The sequence below is a fragment of the Budorcas taxicolor genome, chromosome 20, assembly GCF_023091745.1.
Source record: "Budorcas taxicolor isolate Tak-1 chromosome 20, Takin1.1, whole genome shotgun sequence".
In the NCBI taxonomy this organism is placed as follows: Eukaryota; Metazoa; Chordata; class Mammalia; order Artiodactyla; family Bovidae; genus Budorcas; species Budorcas taxicolor.
This window is the reverse complement of record NC_068929.1, coordinates 35,234,433-35,258,223: the sequence shown is the minus strand read 5'-3', so window position 1 is coordinate 35,258,223 and position 23,791 is coordinate 35,234,433. Positions and strand designations below refer to the sequence as shown.

The 23,791-nt window shown below is 37.9% G+C and overlaps 2 protein-coding genes across 2 annotated transcripts in view; one reads left to right on the top strand and one right to left on the bottom strand.

The window, feature by feature from the left end:
• Positions 1 to 2,895, top strand: part of CCDC152 (coiled-coil domain containing 152) — a 39,143-nt gene extending 36,248 nt beyond the window's left edge. Inside the window, exons 6-8 of the mRNA XM_052659096.1 lie at positions 661 to 788; positions 2,130 to 2,213; positions 2,746 to 2,895. Of these exons, the coding sequence (XP_052515056.1) occupies positions 661 to 788; positions 2,130 to 2,213; positions 2,746 to 2,895 (362 nt within the window). The remainder of the gene's footprint in view (positions 1 to 660; positions 789 to 2,129; positions 2,214 to 2,745) is intronic.
• Positions 2,896 to 3,004: 109 nt separating this feature from the next.
• SELENOP (selenoprotein P) lies at positions 3,005 to 12,864 on the bottom strand. The gene is made up of 5 exons (XM_052659127.1): positions 12,816 to 12,864; positions 9,677 to 9,892; positions 8,454 to 8,666; positions 6,272 to 6,389; positions 3,005 to 4,488 (listed from the first exon to the last, which is right to left on the bottom strand). Exons 2-5 carry the CDS (start codon positions 9,877 to 9,879, stop codon positions 3,820 to 3,822), a joined length of 1,203 nt encoding a protein of 400 aa, XP_052515087.1. The 5' UTR covers positions 9,880 to 9,892; positions 12,816 to 12,864; the 3' UTR covers positions 3,005 to 3,819.
• Between the last annotated feature and the right edge of the window lie 10,927 nt (positions 12,865 to 23,791).

The following is a 23,791-nucleotide window of genomic DNA, read 5'->3' as shown; positions in this document are numbered from 1 at the left end:
CCTATGGACAGAGCCTGGCAGGCTACACTCCGTGGGGGTCACGAAAGATTTGGACATGACTTAGCGACTAAACAACAACAACAAAATCTTGAGTAATCAGACCCCTGTGGTGTATTAGGAACTCCCAGTCCTCCACATACCACTGCTGATGGTGTCCTCTTCCTCACAACGTGGTAAGTGCCCATCCTAACTGTTTCTTGTGCTAATTCAGATCCTCCAAGGAACCACCGAGATGACAGTAGAAAATTCAAAGAAATTTATTGGACAAAAATGCCTATGAAGAGAAATAGTGAGGGAGCCAGAACAAGCTGGTAAAGCTCTAGTCATCCTGTGATGTGAAGCCCTCTATACATAGGAACGCAGGCTTTGTGTCTCTCTTTAACCAATAAATCTCGTATTCTCCAGGCATTCAGAGAACATTATTCTCTAGATATTTAACAGTACAAATTAGTTTACTCATTCAAAAGCATTCAGTGGGCAGCCCTTTTGTTTCAGTCATTTTTAAGGGACTTGTTAAAAATATATAAAAGCTACCCTGCACATAAACAGTTTCTAAAATACATTTTTATTAATAAATTGTACTTTCTTGTCATTTTTTTAAATACAAAAAAGTAATCTTCTAAGATTTTTGAAATGTTAAGGTGAATTTTTTTTATTCAGTCAAATTAAGTGAAGAAGAGAATAAAGAACTGATAGAGAAAAAGGAGTTGGAAATTTCCGAGTTAAATGCAAAGTTAAGAACTCAAGAAAGGGAAAAACAAAATGAAATGATCAAACTACAGCTAGAGGTAAGTGTTTAAGGCTCTGCTGAATTTGAGGATGCATCCCTTAGTCTAGGCCATTCTTTGTCATCACAGTGAGGTAAATTTCAGGATTAGAAACAACCCTGTGAGACAGTTTCACACATGCTTATTCTTCATCCATAGCATGCAGTGCTCAAACCCTGCACAACTGTTAGTTACTGCCTTTCAGCACTTGGCCTCAAGGTGGGACTCTTCAGTCATTCAAAAGATGCTGATTTCCACAGAGGGTACTATCTCCTCTGGCTGCAGAGACAGCTCAAAGATTACCTACATTTGACAGCTGAGTCTATGCAGCCTTTTTAGGATTACCGTTCTAGCAGTAGGGAGTGTTTTTAATCCTTAATGTTACTCTCTCCTCAGCAGTAACTGTGAAACCCTGATGAACCAACTGGAAGTTTTTCATTTACAATAAATAACTTTTTTTTTTTGTAATAAATGTGTAGAAAGATAGATGGTGAAGAATCTGCCTGCAATGCAGGAAACCTGGGTTCAATCCTCCATTGGGAAGATCCCCTGGAGAAGGGAACAACTAGCCACTCCAGTATTCTGACCTGGAGAATCCCATGGACTATATAGTCTATAAGGTCACAAAGAGCCGGACACGACTGAGCGACTTTTACTTGCTATTTATCTTCATTGTAACTATCCATTCTCTCCCCAAACCAGAACACGATCTCACTGAGTTTATTCTTAGTTCACACTGAGGCTACACTAAACTCAACCTGAAGGAAAAATAATGGAAGATTTTGCAAAAAAAACATGACCTGTAAGAATGGCCCATGAGAATTTTTTTAACCTGATACAGTTTAATGTCAAACCAGCAAGCATTCAAACTAAATCAGTAAAATCATATCCAAATTCTACTATTTAGCTTCACAGTTTCTATAGAAGGGTATTTAAATGTTTTCCCATGAATGTTGATTACACTACATTTTCTTTACAAAATACACCCATAGTAACATGAAAGTATTTTTATCTACCTTTAAGTTAATGAGATTCTCAACCCTAGTTAACTAGATTATTAACCCTACATGATAGAATCAACGGATGTCTTGAGGAAAAATGCTCCTGACCCCACCCCAGAATCTCTAAGGTAGTATCCAGGTATTCAGTTCTTTAAAAAGCCTGCCCAGATAATTTTTAAGTACAGCTGGAGTCAATCTTGTTTGGGTAATCCTTGTTCTGAAGACTTTTCTATCTTCTGTTATACAGTGAATACACTTGAACTACAGATTATACATCTAAGAATATAGTGGATTATATTTATAGAAACAATTGTTTCATTTAACTAGAATGTTCTCAACTTTCTTTTTAAACTTGATTCAGTTTGATGCCAAGCTAGCAAGAGTTCAAACTAAAACAAAATCATATCCAGATTCTACTGTTTCACCACACAGTATCTACAAAAGGGTACGTGAGTTTTTTTCTTCCATGACTGTTGCTCAAAAAAATTCTTAATGTGTTTCCACAAAAGTTATATTTAAAACAATATACTTAGCAGTTTTCCTGAAAATATATTTATCCCACTATGAGAAAGACATTAAATTTTTAATAATCTTCGTAAGTTACTTTCAATTTACACTAGTAAATCTTTGTAGTAAATTAAAACATCAGACAAGTCCTTTGACTCTTTGGACTATCTCAGGAATTCCACCATGTATTTTGAACTAAAGCTGACTTACTATTCTGAAGTTGTTTAGGTACTCAGATGGCATATTTCTTCTAATTCAACAAATAGTGCTAATATGTGTTTTTTGTCCTTACACCAGTTTTACCGTTAACACCTACAAAAACAAAATTATAGACCTTTTAAAATATGGTATCTTTTTAAATACCTACTTCTACTTAAACCAGAAGCATCGTTTTTGCAGTTTCGTTGTTCCTTGTATTAATACTTAGTTATTTATGAACTGCAATAACAAAATTGTTCTGCTCCATTTAGAAACTTCAGCATCTTCAGGAAGAAAAAGACAAGGAGATTGCAGTTCTTCGTAATACCGTTCGTGATTTAGAACAACGCCTCTCTATCAGCAAAGATTCTCAAGTTAAACTTGTTGGCAAAGATCCTCACTTTAAGCGTAGACGGTTTTGAGAAGGTTCATTAGTTGCTATTTAATTTCTTTAAAAGCAGTTGAAAATTAATTTTGATTGTCAATATAACATACTACCTAAGTAATAACAGCAATGAAAACAAAAATCTTTAAATTTTTTTATTGAATTCAAACATCCACATTTTTGCCAGTCCTGTTCTACATTTCTGCTTAATAGTATTAACCATAAAAATAATTCAGGTTTATAGGAGCTGGTTTGCCTATTGAACCATCATTGACTATGGAAATACTTTCTAAGCAATCAAGAGTTAGACAACATTCTGTTATCTTTTCCCATCTATCTTTCAAGATTGGCAATCTCAAATTTTAAAGAGTATGATTAAAAAAAACAAGATATAAAGGCTTCATTCATATATGATAGTAAAAATCAAGATATGAGTCTTAGATATAAAAAAGTATAAATGGATATCTAAAATGTAATCATAGCAAAATATTCATGTGTGAGTATTTCTGGGTCTGAAAAGACAGAATTCACTTCTTGCTTTAAAGGTTTAATCTGTTAAAAACATAAGATTAAAAAGACAAAGATAATATTGTTTTGAGAAGTAAGTAAAGAAAATGGAAAACATGTCTTTGTTGTTCTTCCTCCATTCTAAGTTGCTAACTATCCAACAGAAACCCCTAGGTTATAGTTTACGTTTCTGTTCTCATTAATGCAAGTAGAATACTGGAAAAAGAAAAAGAAAAACATATTAACCAAATGCTGCAATCACCTTTCAGCTGAATAAAAATATGATTTGGGTCAAAATTTCTTTGACTTATATTTTTAAATGTGGAAGTCAATTTCTCCATGTTTGCGCAAATCCAATTCCTATTTTTGAATCACTATTAATTAGGTAGCTTATACAAATGCTGGAAATGTAATTGTGTAGATTGACTTGGAGAATATATCCAATTTCATATATTTAATTTGAAGGTCATTTTCACATTTTGGCCTTATTTTTTCAGCTTCACTTGGTGCTGGTTTCTGTGGGATTGAGCTGCTGACCTGCTGCCTGTCAGGCAGCTGGAGGCAAACGTCACTGTCAAGATTCAATGACGTTCTCCTCTGCCAAAAGGCCCTGTCAGCTACATAAAGAGGGGAGGTTTTCTGTACACTGTCAGGTGATTGCAGACCCTGTTTTTTCAAATACCAGATGCCGACAGTGGCAACAGCAGCTACTCAAAGCAGATTCTGAATCTTTGGGAAACTGTCAGAGTAACTGATTTATGCATCTCTTTCGTCAGAGCTTCTTTTGTGGAAGAGAAAGTTGTAAATTTTCACTTCCTACTAGTGTATCACAGTTATCTGAGTGACCCTGTCTTTGGTGACCCTTGTGCCTATGGTGGTGGTGATGAAGACCTGAAGGAGGGGGATTCTCAGGGGTATCTGGTGTGTCTGGTTTTGGAGACTCTGAAAGATGAGCATTTTCATGAAGCTGATGCCCGTGGTGGGGGTGGGGGTGGGGGTGGGGGTGGGGGTGGGGATGGGGATGCTGTCGGTGATGGTGATGGTGATGTCGCTGTGAAGCCTCAGCTGTTTTCTCCTTGGTAGCCAGAGATACATTTTTACAGAAGTCTTCATCTTCCAGTGTCTGGAATACATTTTATAAATCACTTAACAAATTTATAGATTTACCAAAAATGCATGAAAAAATGAATTCTGGAGTTAACATATATGAAAGTCAAACTGCTTAATTAGATTTGAACTGGTTTTGTGTTTCCAGCATCATATTAATAAGAGAAAAAAAATTTATCTCAGCCTCAACACCTAGACTTTTTATTAAAATTTGGTTCCCATCCATACTTAATTATAAAGTGCTTCTTGTACAAAGTTTGCATTTAACTAAAGAATCTTCAAACATTTTGCAAATAAATCAATGTAAATGTTTTGAAAATAGATTTTTAAAAATGTAGTAAGTTAAAGCTTTAACAATACTTAAGCTTCTATACTAGTTAAATCAACAGCAGAAGTCAAATTTTCCTTTCCTTATTAAAAGCATTTCCTAAATTTTTAAGAATTCTGAGGAAGAATTTGAGAGATACATAAGGCTTAAAAAGAAAACAAAACCACTATATTTATATCTGCAAAAGCAAAACTAAATAAACTAACTGGTTAAAAGAACTTAGATTGACTGCAGTAAAATCAAACAACTATCAAATCCTAAAATCAGTTTACCAAATGGAACCTTTCACACCAGTGTCAACAAAGCATTGAATCTAATATTATTTTCTGAAACAAACTAATTTCTCTCTGATAACTCAAAAGAGCCAATAAAATTAACTCTGCTAATATTTATAATTACTAGGCATTTTCAAAATTTTAAAATACTGAAACAAATCCCAAAATAGGAATCAACATAGCTAACATTCATTAGGCACTGAGTATAAGTTAGACACTGAGTTAGTACTTTACTTGCTTTACTTCAGTCTCATCTGTAAAAGCAGTAAAATAACCCTCACAGTATTATTATGCAGATTAAAATGTGAAGAATGGCACAACTAAGTTAAACTAACTAAACTGTTGGTTTTCTAATTAACTTAAGTGAGTCATTAGAATGTGAATGGCTTTCTTTAGAGTTGGGGAAAATCTAAAGGAAGCAGAGCTCATAAATAAAACTTTTAATTATTTTTGAACCTGAGTTCAAATTTTGCCAACTTGCTCTGTCAAGGAAACACTGTTTGGAGTTATTTTCCTTCTCAATCTGAGAGGAAAAGAAGTTTATTTAATATAAGAAATTTAGTTAATATAAGTTAAAATCAATTCTTTGAGTATCTTTTTTATAAATCATACATACATATAGTGTTTCTCATAACAAAGAATATTCTAGTGGTTGTGAAGAAGTAAAAAAAAAATAAAGTTATTAATTTTAAAAATAAAATCATTTTTTCAAAGTATCAGTAATTTCAAGTGCATTGTGTAAGAGCGTCACAGAAAAGCTGACAGTCTTACATTCTTGGTGAATTAAGTAGTTATCTGGGCCTGTTCCACTTCAGGTAATGCCATGGATAATATTCGCTATCACTATGTTCTTATATGAGCACATTCATAATATTGTAATAGTGTATTTTATGTTGGCTGAGTTCTTTAAGCACTTAAAGTCATGCAGTATCATTTGGTGGTAATTAAAATACGTAATCTGCATTGATTTTTGTTCTCTCAACTCCTCCTAGATAAAAGCAATATGAATCTTGAAAAGATGTTTTAAAGTGTATGTTACATAACAGGAAGTGTAGGTAATTATAAAAATGACTTGTAGTTTATTTCTTGTATACCAAAAGAAACGCTGGTTTAGCTAATTAGTCATGAAATACTAACTTGAGTAGCTCTTAAAAGATTTCCTCTTTTCTCCAAAGAAAAATAATTGAGAAAAATACCTTGAGAGAGCAGTTTCCACATTTATCTTCACAGTAAACAGTCTTAATGGAATCTTCTACATATGTGAAAGTTAGGAAGGAATAAGGCAAACCAAGATGATATACAAGGTGGCCACATCTGAAAAATATAACAGTCATTACAATATTTTGGCTTAAAACTCAATATTCAAAAAACTAAGATCATGGCATCTGGTCCCATCACTTCATGGCAAATAGATGGTGGAACAATGAAACAGTGACAGACTTTATTTTGGGAGGCTCCAAAATCACTGCAGATGGTGACTGCAGCGATGAAATTAAAAGATGCTTGCTCCTTGGAAGAAAAGTTATGACCAACCTAGACAGCATATTAAAAAACAGAGACGTTACTTTGCTGACAAAGGTCCATCTAGTCAAAATGTGAGAGTTGGACTATAAAGAAAGCTGAGTGCCGAAGAATTGATACTTTTGAACTGTGGTGTTGGAGAAGACTCTTGAGAGTCCCTTGGACTGTAAGATCAAACTAGTCAATCCTAAAGGAAATCAGTCCTGAATATTCATTGGAAGGACCGATGCTGAAGCTGAAACTCCAATACTTTGGCAACCTGGTGCAAAGAACTGAGTCACAAAGAATTGGACACAACTGAGTGATTAAACTAAAGTGAACAATATTTTCAGTGTCATGATCCTACTTAATGCACCATCTGGCATGAGACTGTAGGTTTCATGGTCTTATAACTGTTATAAGACCCTTTCATAACTTTAGTAAATTTCCCTGAAGGGGATCTCAAGCTTCCTGGCACTGCATACCAGGTCAGGTCATGACAAGACTATAGTGAGTCTGATATGGTTGCCAGGTGGGAGGAATAGTAAAGGAATTTGGGATGGACATGTACACACTGCTATAAAGTGGATAAACAGCAAGGACCTACTGTATAGCACATGGAACTCTGCTCAATGTTATATGGCAGCCTGAATGGGAGGGGAGCTTGGGGAAGAACAGATACATGTATATGTATGGCTGAGTCCCTTCACTGTTCACCTGTAACTACCACAACATTGTTAATCAGCTATACCCCAATACAAAATAAAAAGTTTCAAAGAAAAGATTACAGTGAGTCTGATACTAGCATTGTGAAAAATGAAATAGATATATGTCACAATAAATGTCAAAATTATGTGGTTAGTTATTGTGATTTGGTCAAATACAATTTTGTAATTGACTCATAAATTCTATCAAAGTTCAAACCACTGACCTCATAAATCAGGTCTGCAAATCACATGATCTTTTCATAACTGCTAAGGCAGCACAAATTCCACACAATAAGAAATCACAGCATAATGAGAAAGATCCTCCAGTCTTGGCCAGTAGCCCACTGATTTAAATAAGAATATGATGCAGCAAAAATTTCAGCACAATGAAAGAAATGGAAATACACTTGGCATTTTCAGAAACGGTGGAGTTTAAATGTCCTTCTTGCCCCCATTTTATCCTGTATATACAATTTTATATGAATATCAAAAGGTTAAACTTTGCAACAGATTAAATTAGAAGCTTGCAGTCCTAAAAGAATAACATGTAATATTAAAAATACTTAGGGTAAGACCAAGTAGGTCTCAGACCTAGGCAGAGTCTGGCTTACCATCCCTGAAGAGCCAAAAACCAAACAAACCAGCACCAACTAGAAATGATGATAGCAAATAATGTATGCATTGAAGTTCTTTCATAATACAAACATTTTATTCATTCATGGAATCAAAAGCAGATTCATACAGATTATGCCTAAATGATTAACATACTTTAAGAAATGCAGATATATAACCTTAAAATGTATTAATAGTAATTTTAGAGATAAGCCAGTAGTCTGCAAAGTACGGTTATTCATCTGAAAATTTTTAAGTGAGAATTGTATGTAAGGTACAAATTGATTTTTCTTTTTATTTAATCAGAATGCTAATGTACAGGGGGAAGAAAGTATAGTCAATTTTCCTTATTTCCCTATTGGAGTGAATTCTTTTGTGTAAAAGGAAGTCATCTGGCAAAACCAAACATTCTAATGGGCTCACTTTGAAACTGAGTATTTGGTAACAAGATAAAAGCAGATGTCTTATTTTAAATCACTTACTACATTAACTATGAAGCAGGTATATTGTAATTTGGGGGTGGGTGTGCATGCACGTGTGTATAAAGGTGGGTACACACCTGTCATATATGAGGAAGTCATCTTTATTTCCATTTAAGAGAGTCCAGACATCTGGTTGGTCTTCTTCTTGTTGGTAAACAGGAATATGTTCTGAAACCTTATTTTTAAGATGCACATATTTTAATCGAGAAGAGATTTCTTGATGATTAACAACAACATAAGAGATGTTAGAATATCCTTCTTTCTCCAGTTTTACTCGCAGGTCCTCCAATCTAAAATATTTGGAAAAAATATTTAAAAAGGAATAATTTAATTAGTGACTTCTCCCTTTCTCCTCTATTTTCCTACATGAAACTCTTTGATTTTTTACTTACTCAGACCTCTTTTTTATATTGTTTTAAAAGACTAAAACTTGTATTTTTCTAATTATTTATTGAACTCTTATACTCAGTAAAAACTATATGCCAAGTGCTTGCAAAAACATTAGTCCATATGGTCCTCACAATAATCCTATGAAGTGTGTATCTTTTTAATCCATCTCCCAGTTACAGAGAAATTGTATACAATAAGTATTTGGCAAATAACCCAACAAATATATATATTTATAAATTCATTAAATGACTCAAGACCTTTGGTGGCAAGTATAGTGTTTGTTCTACTCTGGCAAAGCTCTCATATCTGCTTCCTATATTGAAATAACTAATCTATTTGCGGAGAAGGCAATGGCACCCCACTCCAGTACTCTTGCCTGGAAAATCCCATGGATGGAGGAGCCTGGTAGGCTGCAGTCTATGGGGTCGTGAAGAGTCGGACATGACTGAGCGACTTCCCTTTCACTTTTCACTTTCATGCATTGGAGAAGGAAATGGCAACCCACTCCAGTGTTCTTGCCTGGAGAATCCCAGGGACGGGGGAGCCTGGTGGGCTGCCGTCTATGGGGTCGCACAGAGTCGGCCATGACTGAAGCGACTTAGCAGCAGCAGCAGCAATCCATTTGCAGGAGTACAATTTAAAACATTTTCCTTACACAAGTAATACATATTTTGTAGGCTACTATAAAATATAGGTACACAAAAAGAAAAGAAATATTTACATAGCTCCAGGAAAGCCACTGTTAACATCCCCCTAGTCTTTTCTGTTCTAACATGCTCTAGGCCAACAAATATAGTGGGGTTTTTTATACAATTTAGTAAATATCTTTTCTATTTTTATTGTTTTATGCATGTATCTATTGAATAGCTATCCCCTTAAGCAATTCTAGACCACAGAAAGACTACCTTACCTAGATGCCTGCAGAATGCACAGGTATCAGCTGGCTTGAAGAAGAGCAACCACGGTCACTGAACCATAGGAGTTCAGCATAGGGTCTTGATCCTTTATGCTCCAGGCTGGAGGTTGCTTACAATAGGAGCTTTGGCCCTGGCTCTCTGTTCCTCCAGTTAGGAGGAGGCAGAGAGCCAGAGCCAGCCCCAGGCCTCTCCACATGGCTGGGGTTGTCCTGTAAAAGAGAAAACCTTTCTGTCATCTTCACGATTGTAACAGGGAATCTCTATAAACCAGCAGGTATAATTCTACTTTCTACAAATATCTAGCCAGTGGATTCTGTCTCCATGTTGTTGGGTTCTTTGTATTGGGCATCTTAGCACCAAATCTCCCTGTAAAGGGGAAAGATCAGCCCTAGTCAGGGAAGCTGCCTAAGCACATCTTAACTATCTGGCTTAGCGAGATAACTTGAATAAGCCTGCTATGAAGATTAGCCTAAACAGGCAGTCAAGTGCTTCTCTAGTACAAGATATATGTCCAGGAGAAAATACATGTCTAGGGAAATTCTGAGAATACGGTCTCTACAACCAAGTAACATTCTGTAGACATGATTTGATTTTTGAGATACAACAAGTTCTGACTGCTTCTTTCTTTCCTCTACCAATCTAAGCACAGGAAGAGTACATAGGGAATTCTGCATAGAAATGAAAAGACATCATGGGAAGAGAACTTAGGAAGAAAGGAGGTGGCAGTGAGGGCTGTCTGCCAACATGAGATTCAGATGTTATTGCCTGCCAAAATATTGCTGTCATAGCCAAGACCAATATGGACCAATGAGAAGACACCTGGCCGGAAGAAATACTACAAATCACTGGGCCTTGTACCCCTTAAGATTCACTGAAATCTACACTCTTATGAGTCTACTTATTGGCTACCACTACTTTTAGGAAGTTCCTGTGACTAGATGGCGTGTTCTTGGGTTAAAAAAAATGCCCCTCTGAGTAGCAAAGTTAAATACATGATAAGAAATATTCCCAAAACAAGGGCCAGAGCTCTCTGCAGAGAGGTACAAATAAAACACATGAACTGTAGATAGGTGGTGGAAAAAAAAAAAAAAAAACATATTCAGCAGAGATGAGCAGAGAAAGAAAATCCATACATTTAATATTTAATTTCAGACACACCAAGTGAATCAGGTCATCAAGATAAGCGTGCTTATTTTGATATGAAGGTCGGTGGGAGACGGATCGAGGCAAAATTCCAGAACAAGGAAGTTGGCACATGTTCAGGCACTGATCTATGGTAAAAAAGTAAAAGTACTTTGGGGACGGGGTGGTTGGGGGAGAGGAGGCAGCTAATGATAAATTACCTAGAGTGAGCCCAGAGTTAAGAGGGGAGCAGAGAAGCTAAAATCAGACTGATATGGGCTCTAATGCACTAGTAGCTGTGGATAGAACTTTTAAAAACCTGACTACAATTATATGACCATTATCTCTTTTTGCAGCTGAGAAAACTGGCTAAGTGAGTTTAGGCAGCTTGCCCAGGTCCCACACAGGTACTAAGTCACAGGGAAACAATTCAAACCAGTTCTACCGATTCCAACACATGACCTCTTACCTACATTTTAGGAACTACAGTAGCCAGAATTTGGGGGTTTTAATTTATTTATTTAATTGCAGTATAACCGCTTTACAATGTTGTGTTCGTTTTTGTGCTTTCCATCACTCACAACAGTATGAATCAGCTGTATGTACAATATACCTCCTCCCTCTTAAGCTTCCCTCTCTCTCCTCCACCCCACCCCTCTAGGTTAGGACAGAGGGAAGTGAGTTTTTTATGCCCTAAGATGACAAAGAAAACATCAAAATTATTCAGGCTTTTTTTGTTTCTTACTAGAATGACTAGATTTTCCCCGCTTTATAGAATATAAATTCAGTAGTTACAGACCCTTCAGCATAAACTTAGCACCTGGCATCCTCACTCTGCACACCATTCCAACTGGCTGAAGAGTGAATATAAATGAAAAGGTTATTTCACTCATTTAGTTTTTTGATGAAAAAATAACTAAAGCCATTGGCAGAGGGTAGTGGATTACAGAGTTCACACTTCGAGATTTTCCCATCACTATAATCAAGAAGCTGTTAACTTTGTTTTCTTAAAATAACTTTTTACATAAGAAACTTTTGATTGATTACAGCTGTCAGACAACTATATAAAATGACATGAATAAAATTAGATTTACTGGAAGTCCTTGTGGCTCAGACGGTAAAGAGTTTGCCTGCGATGCAGGAGACCTGGGTTCAGGATCTCCTGAAGAAGGAAACGGCAACCCACTCCAGTAATCTTGCCTGGAAAATCCCATGGACAGAGGAGCCTGGCAGGTATAGTCCATGGGGTCACAAAGAGTCGGACACTACTGAGAGACTTCACTTAATGCGGTAACAATTGAAATGTAGTGAATTTCACTAATCTCATCACTTTTCAATCACAAGCCTGGATTTCTTGACCACAAACAGACCTATATTTGTTTAAAATTCCCCATTTAAAGACAAAATAAGCAAAAATATTTTCCACCCTCTTCCCCCACCCCCACATCCTCAGACCCGCTTCTGAGGGTCCCCTTCTCATTCTCCTAAAAGCACCAATAACCACTGATTTTGACATGGGTTTTGACTCTTTCAAGGATGACTATTTTGCACAGTGAACCAAACCTGCTTTCTCTTCTTTTACCTTGAAATTGCTCACAATATCCCTGGACATTTCTACAGCACCCTACACAGGCCAGATCTGCTCCTCAAACCCACCAGCTGTTTTGCCATTAGAGCTCTCCTTCCTATTTCAGTGGGAAACTTAAGCTTGAACACATAGTATTGCCTATAATAACAACACAACTTTTTACAGAGGAAAAGTATTCCACTTCTCCAGCCTCCTCTGCCCCTATCTTTATCCTCAGCTGTGCAGAAGGCAGGGCAAAAATCAGCTAGAACTGACAATGTCCCCACCGCACCCGGAGTTTAGACTCTCGTGTTATTTTCTTTACCCATCTCTTTTTAAAAAATCTATTCTAAGGACAAAAAAATTTTATGAAGACCCGAAAATCAAATCATTTAGCAAACTCTCAAGGAATCATGTTTGGAAAACACAAAGTTTCTACTTACACAACCCCTTCCGACCAGCTTGCTTCCTTTCTCTTTGCTCAGCTGGGCGGCTCCACAAAACCACAGTGAGAAACTTGGCTATTTATAGTCCTGTTGTTTACCTCACCCTCTGAACTAAAGTCAGAAGTTTAATGCATGCTCAGCCTTTGACCTTGCAAGGAGAGACCAGCCCTGAACTGATTATTTCAATCAACTTTTAAAAGTAACAAGGGCTGGCATACATAAAATGGGGGGAATTGGGGGGTAATTACTCCCTATCGTTTTTAGTCACCCTGTTTGCTAGGATTTAATGGTACAGTCGGGGGCGGGAGGAAGAGCTAAGGATAAAGAAGGCTTCCAAGTTAAGCTCTTTTCCAAACAAACTATAATAGGGAAAAATACTTGCTAAGCCAGCGAGGTAAGCTGTCACTTTAAAAAAAGAAAAATAATGTTTTTTTCTTTAACTTTGTAGTGGTCAGGTGATAGCCCAACCCAAACCGTGTGAGCTTTGTTAGAAAAGTCTCCTGCTGTTACAGACCGGCTTGGGTTATTTTGAGGCTTTAAAACTTATGGGGTGGGAGGTGAGAGGGGGGTTCAGGATTGGGAACTCATGTACACCCGTGGCTGATTCATGTCAATGTATGGCAAAACCAGTACAGTATTGTATAGCAAAATAAAGTAAAAAAAAAAAAACAACAACCAACCTTGAATCTCTGGGATCTCACAGGACTTATCTTTTTTTTTTTTTTTTTAATCATTTAAGGGAAGGAGTAAGGAAACAGAGCTTCTGCCTGAGAGAAACGTGCCTTAAGTTTTCTCATCACAGAAGTCCCACTCCCTGGAAGACATATGTATCCCATAGAAGTTCTTAAGAATCTACTGTAAAATCATTACCAATTTAAGTACCATACAAATAAGTTAACTGTGATAGTAGCTGCACATGGAAAAGAATATGGACATTTCAAAGTATACAAATATATTGAGAATTACTACTCTTTCAGACAGCGATACAGTCTTTCTATTAACTGCTACCAATGAGCACATCCATGACAGGTAAGGCAAGTGGCAATGCCAAGAGATGTCAGCCCTGGATAGTGATGATTTTCCGGTAAGCCTTGCTTTCCCTACCAATGCACTTTGTCCAAATGAACCCCTATGGATTGCTGAGCTGGGTACTGCTTTACAAGGTACAGAGAGTACAAAGAGGCTCAGATGTGATCTTTTCTGTAAGGAAACATATTATAAAAGTAGAAGCTTGGCATTTGAAAGCCAAATTCTGTTTACTCACACCAAGCAGTAACCTTAATCTTTCAGGGTCCCTTTGAGAATCCAGTAAAGCGCTTGGTTTCTCCTCAGGAAAAAAAAAAAAAATGCACATATACAGCTTTGTTTTTTAAAAGAATCTTGTGGGGGAAAAAAATTTCGTATAAAACAGATAATTCCGCCTGTGGTTCATTTGCTTAAGAAATTTAAATAGTCATGTTGGGTCTTTCTGCAACAGAGTATTAGGTATATTATCATCACCTCCTTCCTTTACATGTGGCTTAGCCTTTTTCTCCTGTACCAAAGAATTCCCTGCAAGTATGCAACTAGCTCCAAAGCCAAGCACCCAGGATTGTGTGTGTCCAGGCGACTGTATGCCTAAAACCCCCAACTGGCCAAAGGAGATGATGGGGAGTTTGCAGTATTTGAAGGGAATCCAGGCTTTTCTAACTGAAGTATAGTTAACTTATTGTGTTAGTTTCAGACATACAGCAAAGTGTTTCAGATATAGTTTTTAGATTATTTTTTATTATAGATTATTACAAGGTATTGAATATAGTTCCCAGTGTTGCCCAATAAATCCTTATTGCTTAGCTATTTATGTATAGTAGCTTGTATTTGCTAATCCCATACTCCTCTAATTTATTGCTTCCCCCTTTCCCCGTTCATAATCATGTTTGTTTTCTATGTCTGTGAATCTGTTTCTGTTTTGTATATAGATTAATTTGTATTTTTTAGATTCTACATATAAGTGATATCATATAATATTTGTCTTTGTCTGATTTCATTTAGTATGATAATCTCTAGATCCATCCGTGTTGCTGCAGATGGCAATATTTCATTTTTTCTTTTGGCTGAGTAATATTCCACTGTATATATGTACCACATCTTCTTAAACAAGTTATCTGTTGATGGACACATAGTTTGCTTCCCTGTCTTAGCTGTTATAAATAGTGCTGCTATGAACAGTAGGGTGCATATATCTTTCCAAGTTAAGAGTTTCCATCTTTTCTGGATACATGCCTAGGAGTAGGGTTGCTAGATTATATGGTAGCTCTAGTTTAGTTTTATAAGGACCCTTCATACTGTTTTCCATAGTGGCTATACCAATCTACATTTGCACTACAAGGTAGGAGGGTTTGAAGGGAATCTACTCTTAGAATTGCCTCTTCTGTGCTGGGCAATCTAGGTCTAGTCAGTTTTCTTAAAAAAGCAAAGGTTTTGAACAGACTTTTAGTGAATATTAAATTACATTAAATCAAACAAAATCAAACATTTATTAGGGGCTTATGCTAGACATAATGATGAGTTCCTTGTTGTGAAGGACTTCAAAATCTAACAGAATCAACAGATAAGTAAGCAGTGAAAAGACACTAGAAAGTGTGACAATATCTGGAATGCCTGTAAGCACAAGGTTCTGTTGGAACCTTGGAAATGAAAAGAGCAGCATCTTGATGCAGCCTGGAGACAGGGCCAACAGGACAGTTAGCACAAGTTCAACAGGCACTTTATCTTAGGTTTCTCACTCTACTTCCAAAGTCCCCTGTAACTCTGATCATAGGACTGTTTAGAAAATTATTTTGTTTCAATTTTTAACAAATGATTAAAATCACCTGATAGCTTGTTCCAGGTGCCACCATACAGTGAACATTAAAATGACTGACTGTATCCCATCAAGCTGAATTTTATGCTAATGATCTCATCTCCCATAACTTCCAGCCCTGGAGCCAAGATTCTATCTTTCTTCATACTTTCTCATTCTTCCATATCCTTATCATTTTTCCTCAGAATGTTTATGTAAATATGTAAGCTATGTTTTTAATAAGCGGTCTCAAGTTTGTAATGTGTCATGGGTGATTTTCATGGAGAATAGGGCCCTAAGAATCTGAGTTCATTATAGACTTCGAAGAGAAAAGGACTATGAACTGTGATTTTAGAAATCAATTAGCTGTTCAGTTCAGTTGCTCAGTCTTGTCCGACTCTTTGCAACCCCATGAATTGCAGCACGCCAGGCCTCCCTGTCCATCACCAACTCCCAGAGTTCACTCAGACTCACGTCCATCGAGTCCGTGATGCCATCCAGCCATCTCATCCTCTGTCGTCCCTTTCTCCTCCTGCCCCCAAACCCTCCCAGCATCAGAGTCTTTTCCAATGAGTCAGCTCTTCACATGAGGTGGCCAAAGTACTGGACTTTCAGCTTTAGCATCATTCCTTCCAAAGAAATCCCAGGGCTGATCTCCTTCAGAATGGACTGGTTGGATCTCCTTGCAGTCCAAGGGACTCTCAATAGTCTTCTCCAACACCACAGTTCAAAAGCATCAATTCTTCAGCACTCAGCTTTCTTCACAGTCCAACTCTCACATCCATACATGACCACTGGAAATTATTAGCTGTAGCAGGTGATAATATGACATTAGCATTAAACATTAGTAAAACACTGATGTCTCAAATAATTAACAAGGGAGTGCCATAACCATATGAAGGAACTATATAAAATATTAACCTCCTTAGCTTGGTTGTCAGATGGTGTTTTAAAAGCAAAGGTAAATGAAGATTTTTTCCCAATATTTTGAGAAATGGAACCCTTTGACCTAAATTCTTTTTCCTCCCCTTTCAAATATATGAAGGTGCCCTAGACCTCATGTTATGCATTATACCCAATATAATACTGTTTGAACATCCATGTTGAAAGATAAGTGACTGAATATGCAAGGGTTGTCCAGGAAAAAACAAGATGCTTTCAAAGTAAAAAAAAAAGCAAAATAAGAACAATGGCCAGAGGAAGGCATGGACCAGAAGCTTGGATTAGATAAGGAGTAATATAAACCTTTGAGATTCCTGTGAACTGAAATATGCTTTGAAGGGAGCTCTTCTTCAGGCTCAGAAGTTTGACAGATCTGAGAACTGTTTGCTATATCAAACATGAATGCAATTAAGGGAGTAACTACATAAAGTGCCAAATTTCATGCAGGACTGAGCACATTCAGAGAGTAACAGACAACAGAAGAATTTCTGTTTGAAATAGGCTGTTATTAATTTTTTTTTTCAATTTAAAAGCTTGTGTAAAACAGCCAGCACCAGCAATTCCTCACAGGACACAGCATCAACATACAAGAAGCGAGGGGACATCAAATAGCCCCTTGATGACACATAAGGAAAAATGATTTTCCCTCTCCGCTTCTAGGTTCGTGGCTGAGACTCCTATGTAATACAAGGTAGAGTAACAAGACAAAATGAACAGAAGTTTGATAACAAGTGTTGTTGTTGTTGTTGTTGTTGTTCAGTCGCTCAGTCATGTCTGACTCTTTGCAACCCCATGAACTGCAGCATGCCAGGCTTCCCTGTCCCTCACCATCTCCCAGAGCTTGCTCAAACTCATGTCCATGAGTCGGTGATGTCATTCAACCATCTCATCCTCTGTCGTGCCCTTCTCCTTCTGCCTTCAATCTTTTCCATCATCAGGGTCTTTTCCAATGAGTCAGTTTTCACATCAGGTGGCCAAAGTATTGCAGCTTCAGCTTCAGCATCAGTCTTTTCCTTGAATATTCAGAATTGATTTCCTTTAGGATAGACTGCTTTGATCTCCTTGCAGTCCAGGGACTCTCAAGAGTTCTCCAACAACAAAGGTCAAAAGCATCAATTCTTCAGCGCTCAGCCTTCTTTATGGTTCAACTCTCACATCCATACATGACTACTGGAAAAACCATACCTTTAACTAAATGGACCTTTGTCAACAAAGTAATGTCTCTGCTTTTCAACATGCAGAGTTTTTAATGTGTAGAGGTTAATATGTAGGTTTGTCATAGCTTTTCTTCCAAGGAGCAAGAGTCATAATTTCATGGCTGCAATCACCATCTGCTGTGATTTTGGAGCCCCAAAAAATAAAGTCTCTCACTCTTTCCTGTGTTTCCCCATCTATTTGCCATGAAGTGATGGGACCAGATGCCATGATCTTAGTTTTTTGAATGTTGAGTTTTAAGCCAGCTTTTTCACTCTCCCCTTTCACCTTCATCAAGAGGCTCTTTAGTTGCTCTTTGCTTTCTGCCATAAGGGTGGTGTCATCTGCATATCTGAGGTTATTGATATTTCCCCTGGCAATCTTGATTCTAGCTTGTGCTTCATCCAGCCCAGCATTTCTCATGATGTACATTTCTTAGAAGTTAAATAAGCAGGGTAACAGTATACAGGTTTGATGTACTCCTTTCCCAATCTGAAACCAGTCCATTGTTCAATGTCCAGTTCTAACTGTTGCTTCTTAACCTGTATTCAGGTTTCTCAGGAGACAGGTAAGGTGGTCTTGTATTCCCATCTCTTTAAGAATTTTCCACAGTTTGTTGTGATCCCCACAGTCAAAGTCTTTAGTGTAGTCAATGAAGAAAAAGTAGGTGTTTTTCTGGAATTCTCTTGCTTTTTCTGTGATCCAGCAGATATTGGCAATTTGATCCCTGATTCCTCTGCCTTTTCTAAATCCAGCATGAACATCTAGAAGTTCTCAGTTCATGTATTGTTGAAGCCTAGTTTGGAGAATTTTGAGTATTACTTTGCTTGCGTGTGAAGTGAGTACAATTATGTGGTAGTTTGAACATTCTTTATTATTGTGCTTCTTTGGGATTGGATGAAAACTGATTTTTTTCCAGTCCTGTGGCCACTGCTGAGTTTTCCAAATTTGCTGGCATATTGAGTGCAGAACTTTAGCAACATCATCTTTTAGGATTTGAAATAGCTCAGCTGGAATTCCATCACCACTAGCTTTGTTCGTAGTGATGCTTCCTAAGGCCCACTTGACTTCGCATTCCAGGATGTCTGGCTCTAAGTGAGTGATCACACCATCATGGTTATCTGGGTCATGAAGATCTTTTTTGTATAGTTCTTCTGTGTATTCTTGCCACCTCTTCTTAATATCTTCTGCTTCTGTTAGGTCCATACCATTTCTGTCCTTTGTTATGTCCATCTTTGCATGAAATTTTCCCTTGGTATTTCAAATTTTCTTGAACAGATGTCTAGTCTTTCCCATTCTATTATTTTCCTCTGTTTCTTTGCATTGATCACTTAGGAAGGCTTTCTTCTCTTTCCTTGCTATTCATTGGAACTCTGCATTCAGATGGGTATATCTTTCCTTTTCTCCTTTGTCTTTCACTTCTCTTCTTTTCTCAGCTATTTGAAAGGCCTCTTCAGACAACCATTTTGCCTTTTTGCACTTCTGTTTCTTAGGGATGGTTTGGATCACTGCCTCCTGTACAATGTTAAGAACCTCTGTTCATAGTTCTTCAGGCACTCTGTCTATCAGATCTAATCCCTTGAATCTGTTTGTCACTTCCACTGTATAATCGTAAGGGATTTGATTTAGGTCATCCTGAATGGCCTAGTGGTTTTCTCTACTTTCTTCAATTTAAGTCTTAATTTTGCAATAAGGAGTTCATGATCTGAGCCACAGTCAGCTCCATCTTGTTTTTGCTGACTATATAGAGCTTCTCCATCTTTGGCTACAAAGAATATAATCAATCTGATTTTGGTATTAACCATCTGGTGATATCCATGTGTAGAGTCTTCTCTTGTACTGTTGGAAGAGGGTGTTTGCTATGACCAGTGTGTTCTCTTGGCAAAACTCTGTTAGTCTTTGCCTTGCTGCATTTTGTAATAAAAGGCCAAACTTGCCTGTTACTCCAGGCATCTCTTGGCTTCCTACTTTTGCATTTCAGTCCCCTATGATGAAAAGGATATCTTTTTTTGGTGTTCGTTCTAGACGGTTTTGTAGGTCTTCACAGAACCGTTCAACCTCAGCTTCTTTGGCATTAGTGGTTGGGGCACAGACTTGGATTACTGTGATATAGAATGGTTTGCCTTCAATAACAAGTGTACCTCCTGAATATATGGGAGAGACCCAGGAAAACTGCATAACTCCCAGAAATGGCCCACATCACCACCTTAAATGCCATCTTAAGCTAAAGACAAAAGAAGGTGTTGGGAGCTGGTTATGAGAGGCTACTGGGTAAAGCACAGTAAACAAAGGTAAGGTTATTACACAGATTTAGGTCATTTTCTTCTCCACTGATAAGTTTCTAGAGATTTGGTCATTCTCTTCCTGTTTCAGAGACAGAGATACCCTTACAGATGGAGTTTTCTCTTATAAAGGTAAACATCCCTTATAAAAGGATAACTTCTATTCCATTTTCAGAGCTTCTCTTGTGTCTATACACACACATGCTCAGTCAAGTCTGACTCTTATGACCCCATGGACTAGCGTGCCAGGTTTCTCTGTCCATGGAATATTCCAGGCAAGAATACTAGTGTGGGTCACCATTTTCTTCTCCAGAGGATCTTCCCAACCCAGGGATCAAACCTGCATCTCTTGGCATCTCCCACACTGGCAAGCAGGTTCTTTACCACTGTGCCACCAAAAACAAGGTGGAAGGAAGCCCTAGGAAGCCCTCTTATGTCTGCAGTTTCTCCAAAATAGCAGCCCAAAGTAACTTTTACTCCAAAGAGATATAAGAGTAATTCTTACTGCCAATGCAGCTCAAGTGATTATTCATTCCCTCACATATCCTAGACATGGAAAACATAAGTCAGTCTGATGAGTTCCTTCTCAAAACTAATAATGCCTTAGACTAGCCACTAAGTACCCTTTATGCCCGTTTTCTTCGAAACTTACAGAGTTTTTTAGTGTGTGTCTGTCATGCTAACTGGTTTACAAAGAGGCTGGATTTATATAGTTGAAACATTATCTCCAGAATTACTGCCATCACCTTAGTTAAATGGATATTTCAAGAAAACCTACTTTCATTTTCTGGAAGTCTTACTTTGCCACTACCATGTGTAAAACAGATAGCTAGTGGGAAGCTGCTGTATAGCACAGGGAGCTCAGCTTGGTGCTCTGTGATGACCTAAGAGAGGTGGGATGGTTTAGGGAGGAAGGATCAAGATGGAGGGGATATGTGTATCATATAGCTGATTCATGATGCAGTACAGCAGAAATTAACACAACACTGTAAAGTAATTATACTTTCAATATAAAAGAATAAAAAAATATAGTTCAACTTTTCAAAAAAAAATATGGTCTTAATTTGTATCCCATACTGGTGGAAAAGTATATATATGCTGGGTATAAATAATTATAGTCATTCTCTATATAATTGTTTCACAACTGTTTGTAATTTAATAATATATCATGGACATCTTCCCAAGGCATAGACATCTTTCTCTGTCAATATGCACAAAGTTACCTCATTCTTTTTAAAAACTGCACATTATTTCATTCTATGAATGATCCATAATATGTACTCCCTTTTAATGTAAGCTTCACTTCCAGCTTTCAAAATGTAATTGATTATGTGTATACATTTACATCTTTATTAATGGTATATAATTTCTGCTTGAAGTAAAATTGCTGCTAAAACTGAATACATATTTCAGATTTCAAATGATACTACCAAATTGACCTTTCAAGCATAGCAAGTTATATTATCACCCAGATGTACACAGCAGTACTTATTTCCATTATCAAATTGTTATTTAATTTGAGTTTATTTCATTATTTTCAAGTTTATTGATTGTGTCAGTTCATTAGGGCTGCCATCACAAAGTTCTACACATTGGGCAGCTTAAATAACAGAGATTTATTTCCTTACAGTTCTGGAGGCTAGAAGTTCAAGATCAAGGGCTGGTTTTGTTTGGCTCCTAGATGGCCATGATCTCTCTGCGTCTCCACGTGGTCTTCCTCTGCGTGTGCCTCTGTCCTAATAGCCTTTTCTTAAGAGGACACTAATCACATTGCATTAGAATCATCCATATGACCTCATTTTACCTTAAGTACCTTTTTCAACAAACTGTGAAAAACTCTTCAAGAGATGGGAATACCAGACTACCTTAACTGCCTCCTGAGAAACATGTGTGTGGGTCAAGAAGCAACAGTTAGACCTGGATATGGAACAACTGACTGGTTCAAAACTGGGAAAAGAATATGCCAAGGCTGTATATTATCACTCTGTTTATTTAACTTCTATGCAGAGTACATCATGCAAAATGGCAGGCTGGATGAATCACAAGCTGGAATCAAGATTTCCAGGAGAAATATCAATGACTTCAGATATGCAGATGATACTAATCTAATGGAAGAAGGTAAAGAGGAACTAAAGAGCCTTTTGATTAGGGTAAAAGAGGAGAGTGAAAAAGCTGGCTTGAAATTCAATGTTCAGAACACTAAAATCATGGCAGCTGACCCCATCACTTCATAAATAGATGGGGGAAAAGTAAAGTGGTCCAGATTTTATTTTCTTGGGCTCCAAAATCCTGCAGATGGTAATTGCAGCCACAAAATTATAAGATGCTTGCTCCTTGGTAGTGTTAGGTAGTTAGAATAGGAAAAAGGAGTCCAGAATGCAGTGGCTAAAAGGCAAAGAGGGGAAAAGCCCATGAAAATAAAACAAAGGACTGGAATGAGAACCTCAGGTAAAACAAACAGCCCTCCTGGCTAGCCCAGGAGGAGGCTCAGGGGGAGGAGAAAAAACATATAAAAAGAAAAGCCAAAATTGGGCCAGAGGTTTTCCTTCTCTTCACATCTTTTGGGTTGGCCTGCCCTCACGCTTTGAGGATGTATTTTCCTTTACTTTCTAAATAAAACTAAGCTGTAACACAGAGCTGTAACATTGGTCTGTCCGAGGAAATTACATGGGGCTGTAACACCGATCCATCTGAAGAAATTACACCAGGCTGTAACAATGGTCCATCTGAGGGCTGTAACACTAGTCCGTCCGTCGTATCAAATTTTTGTTGCAAAGAGGCAGAAGCCAGGAAATTACACACTCCCCCCCAACATCTGTGGTGCCGTGACTCAGATTTAACCCAGCTGAAACAGTCTCGGCTCAGTCCCCGCAAGGTGGAGGCCAAGCATAGCAGAAGCCCAACTCGGGGAAAACTCCTTCAGTGGAAGCTGAATGTGAATAAAACCCAGCGCAGTGGAAGTGACAAGAAACCCACCATGCCGGAAACTGGGACAGCAAAAACAGACTCAACAGAAAGCTCACGTGGTTCAGTCTCAGATTCCAGAAGACCTACAGTTAAAGTAGGAGGTCCTCACTACTATGGCTGGAAAGACATATGGCTAACAAAATCTTAATTCTTTTACAATCTCCTGTTTCTTGTTTCCTTGAACCCCCTGCGAATAGGCGAGCAGCAATGGGTGCAACTGAGGGACTCTGGCAGGGCCTACTCCTCAGTGTGTCCCAAAGGCTCCACTATCTGCTGTGCCCTAGTAACTGTTGCCCAATCAGGTGGGGGTTCTTCTGTCCTAATCTTCTTTGTGCCAAGAATCAGGACAATGAAAACTGAGAACAGGTCAGGTATTTAGCAGATTTTTTGGGAGGCTATGAAGGGGATTCCTCGGCATGTTATTCCCACTGATATTTCCTCCCGTCCTTCAGCTCCTCTCTCCTGGGACTTGAGCCCTGCCAAAACCCATGGTCCCTGGCTTCAGGACCTAATGAAGCTCAGGCTCTGACGTCTCATTGCAAAAATCCAGTGAGAGACACAGTGATAAGAGGTGGATTTGTTCAGATTCAGAGAGAAGCACAGTCCACAGCGTGTGGGCCATCATAGAGGAGTGTGCAGGGGCCATGGAATGTGTGGTTAGTTTTCAAGAGCTGGGTGATTTCATATGCTAACGAGTGGGAGGATCACCCCAACAATTGGGGAACCACCCACTCTTCCCTCTTTTGGCAGTGCCTTGGGATTGTCCT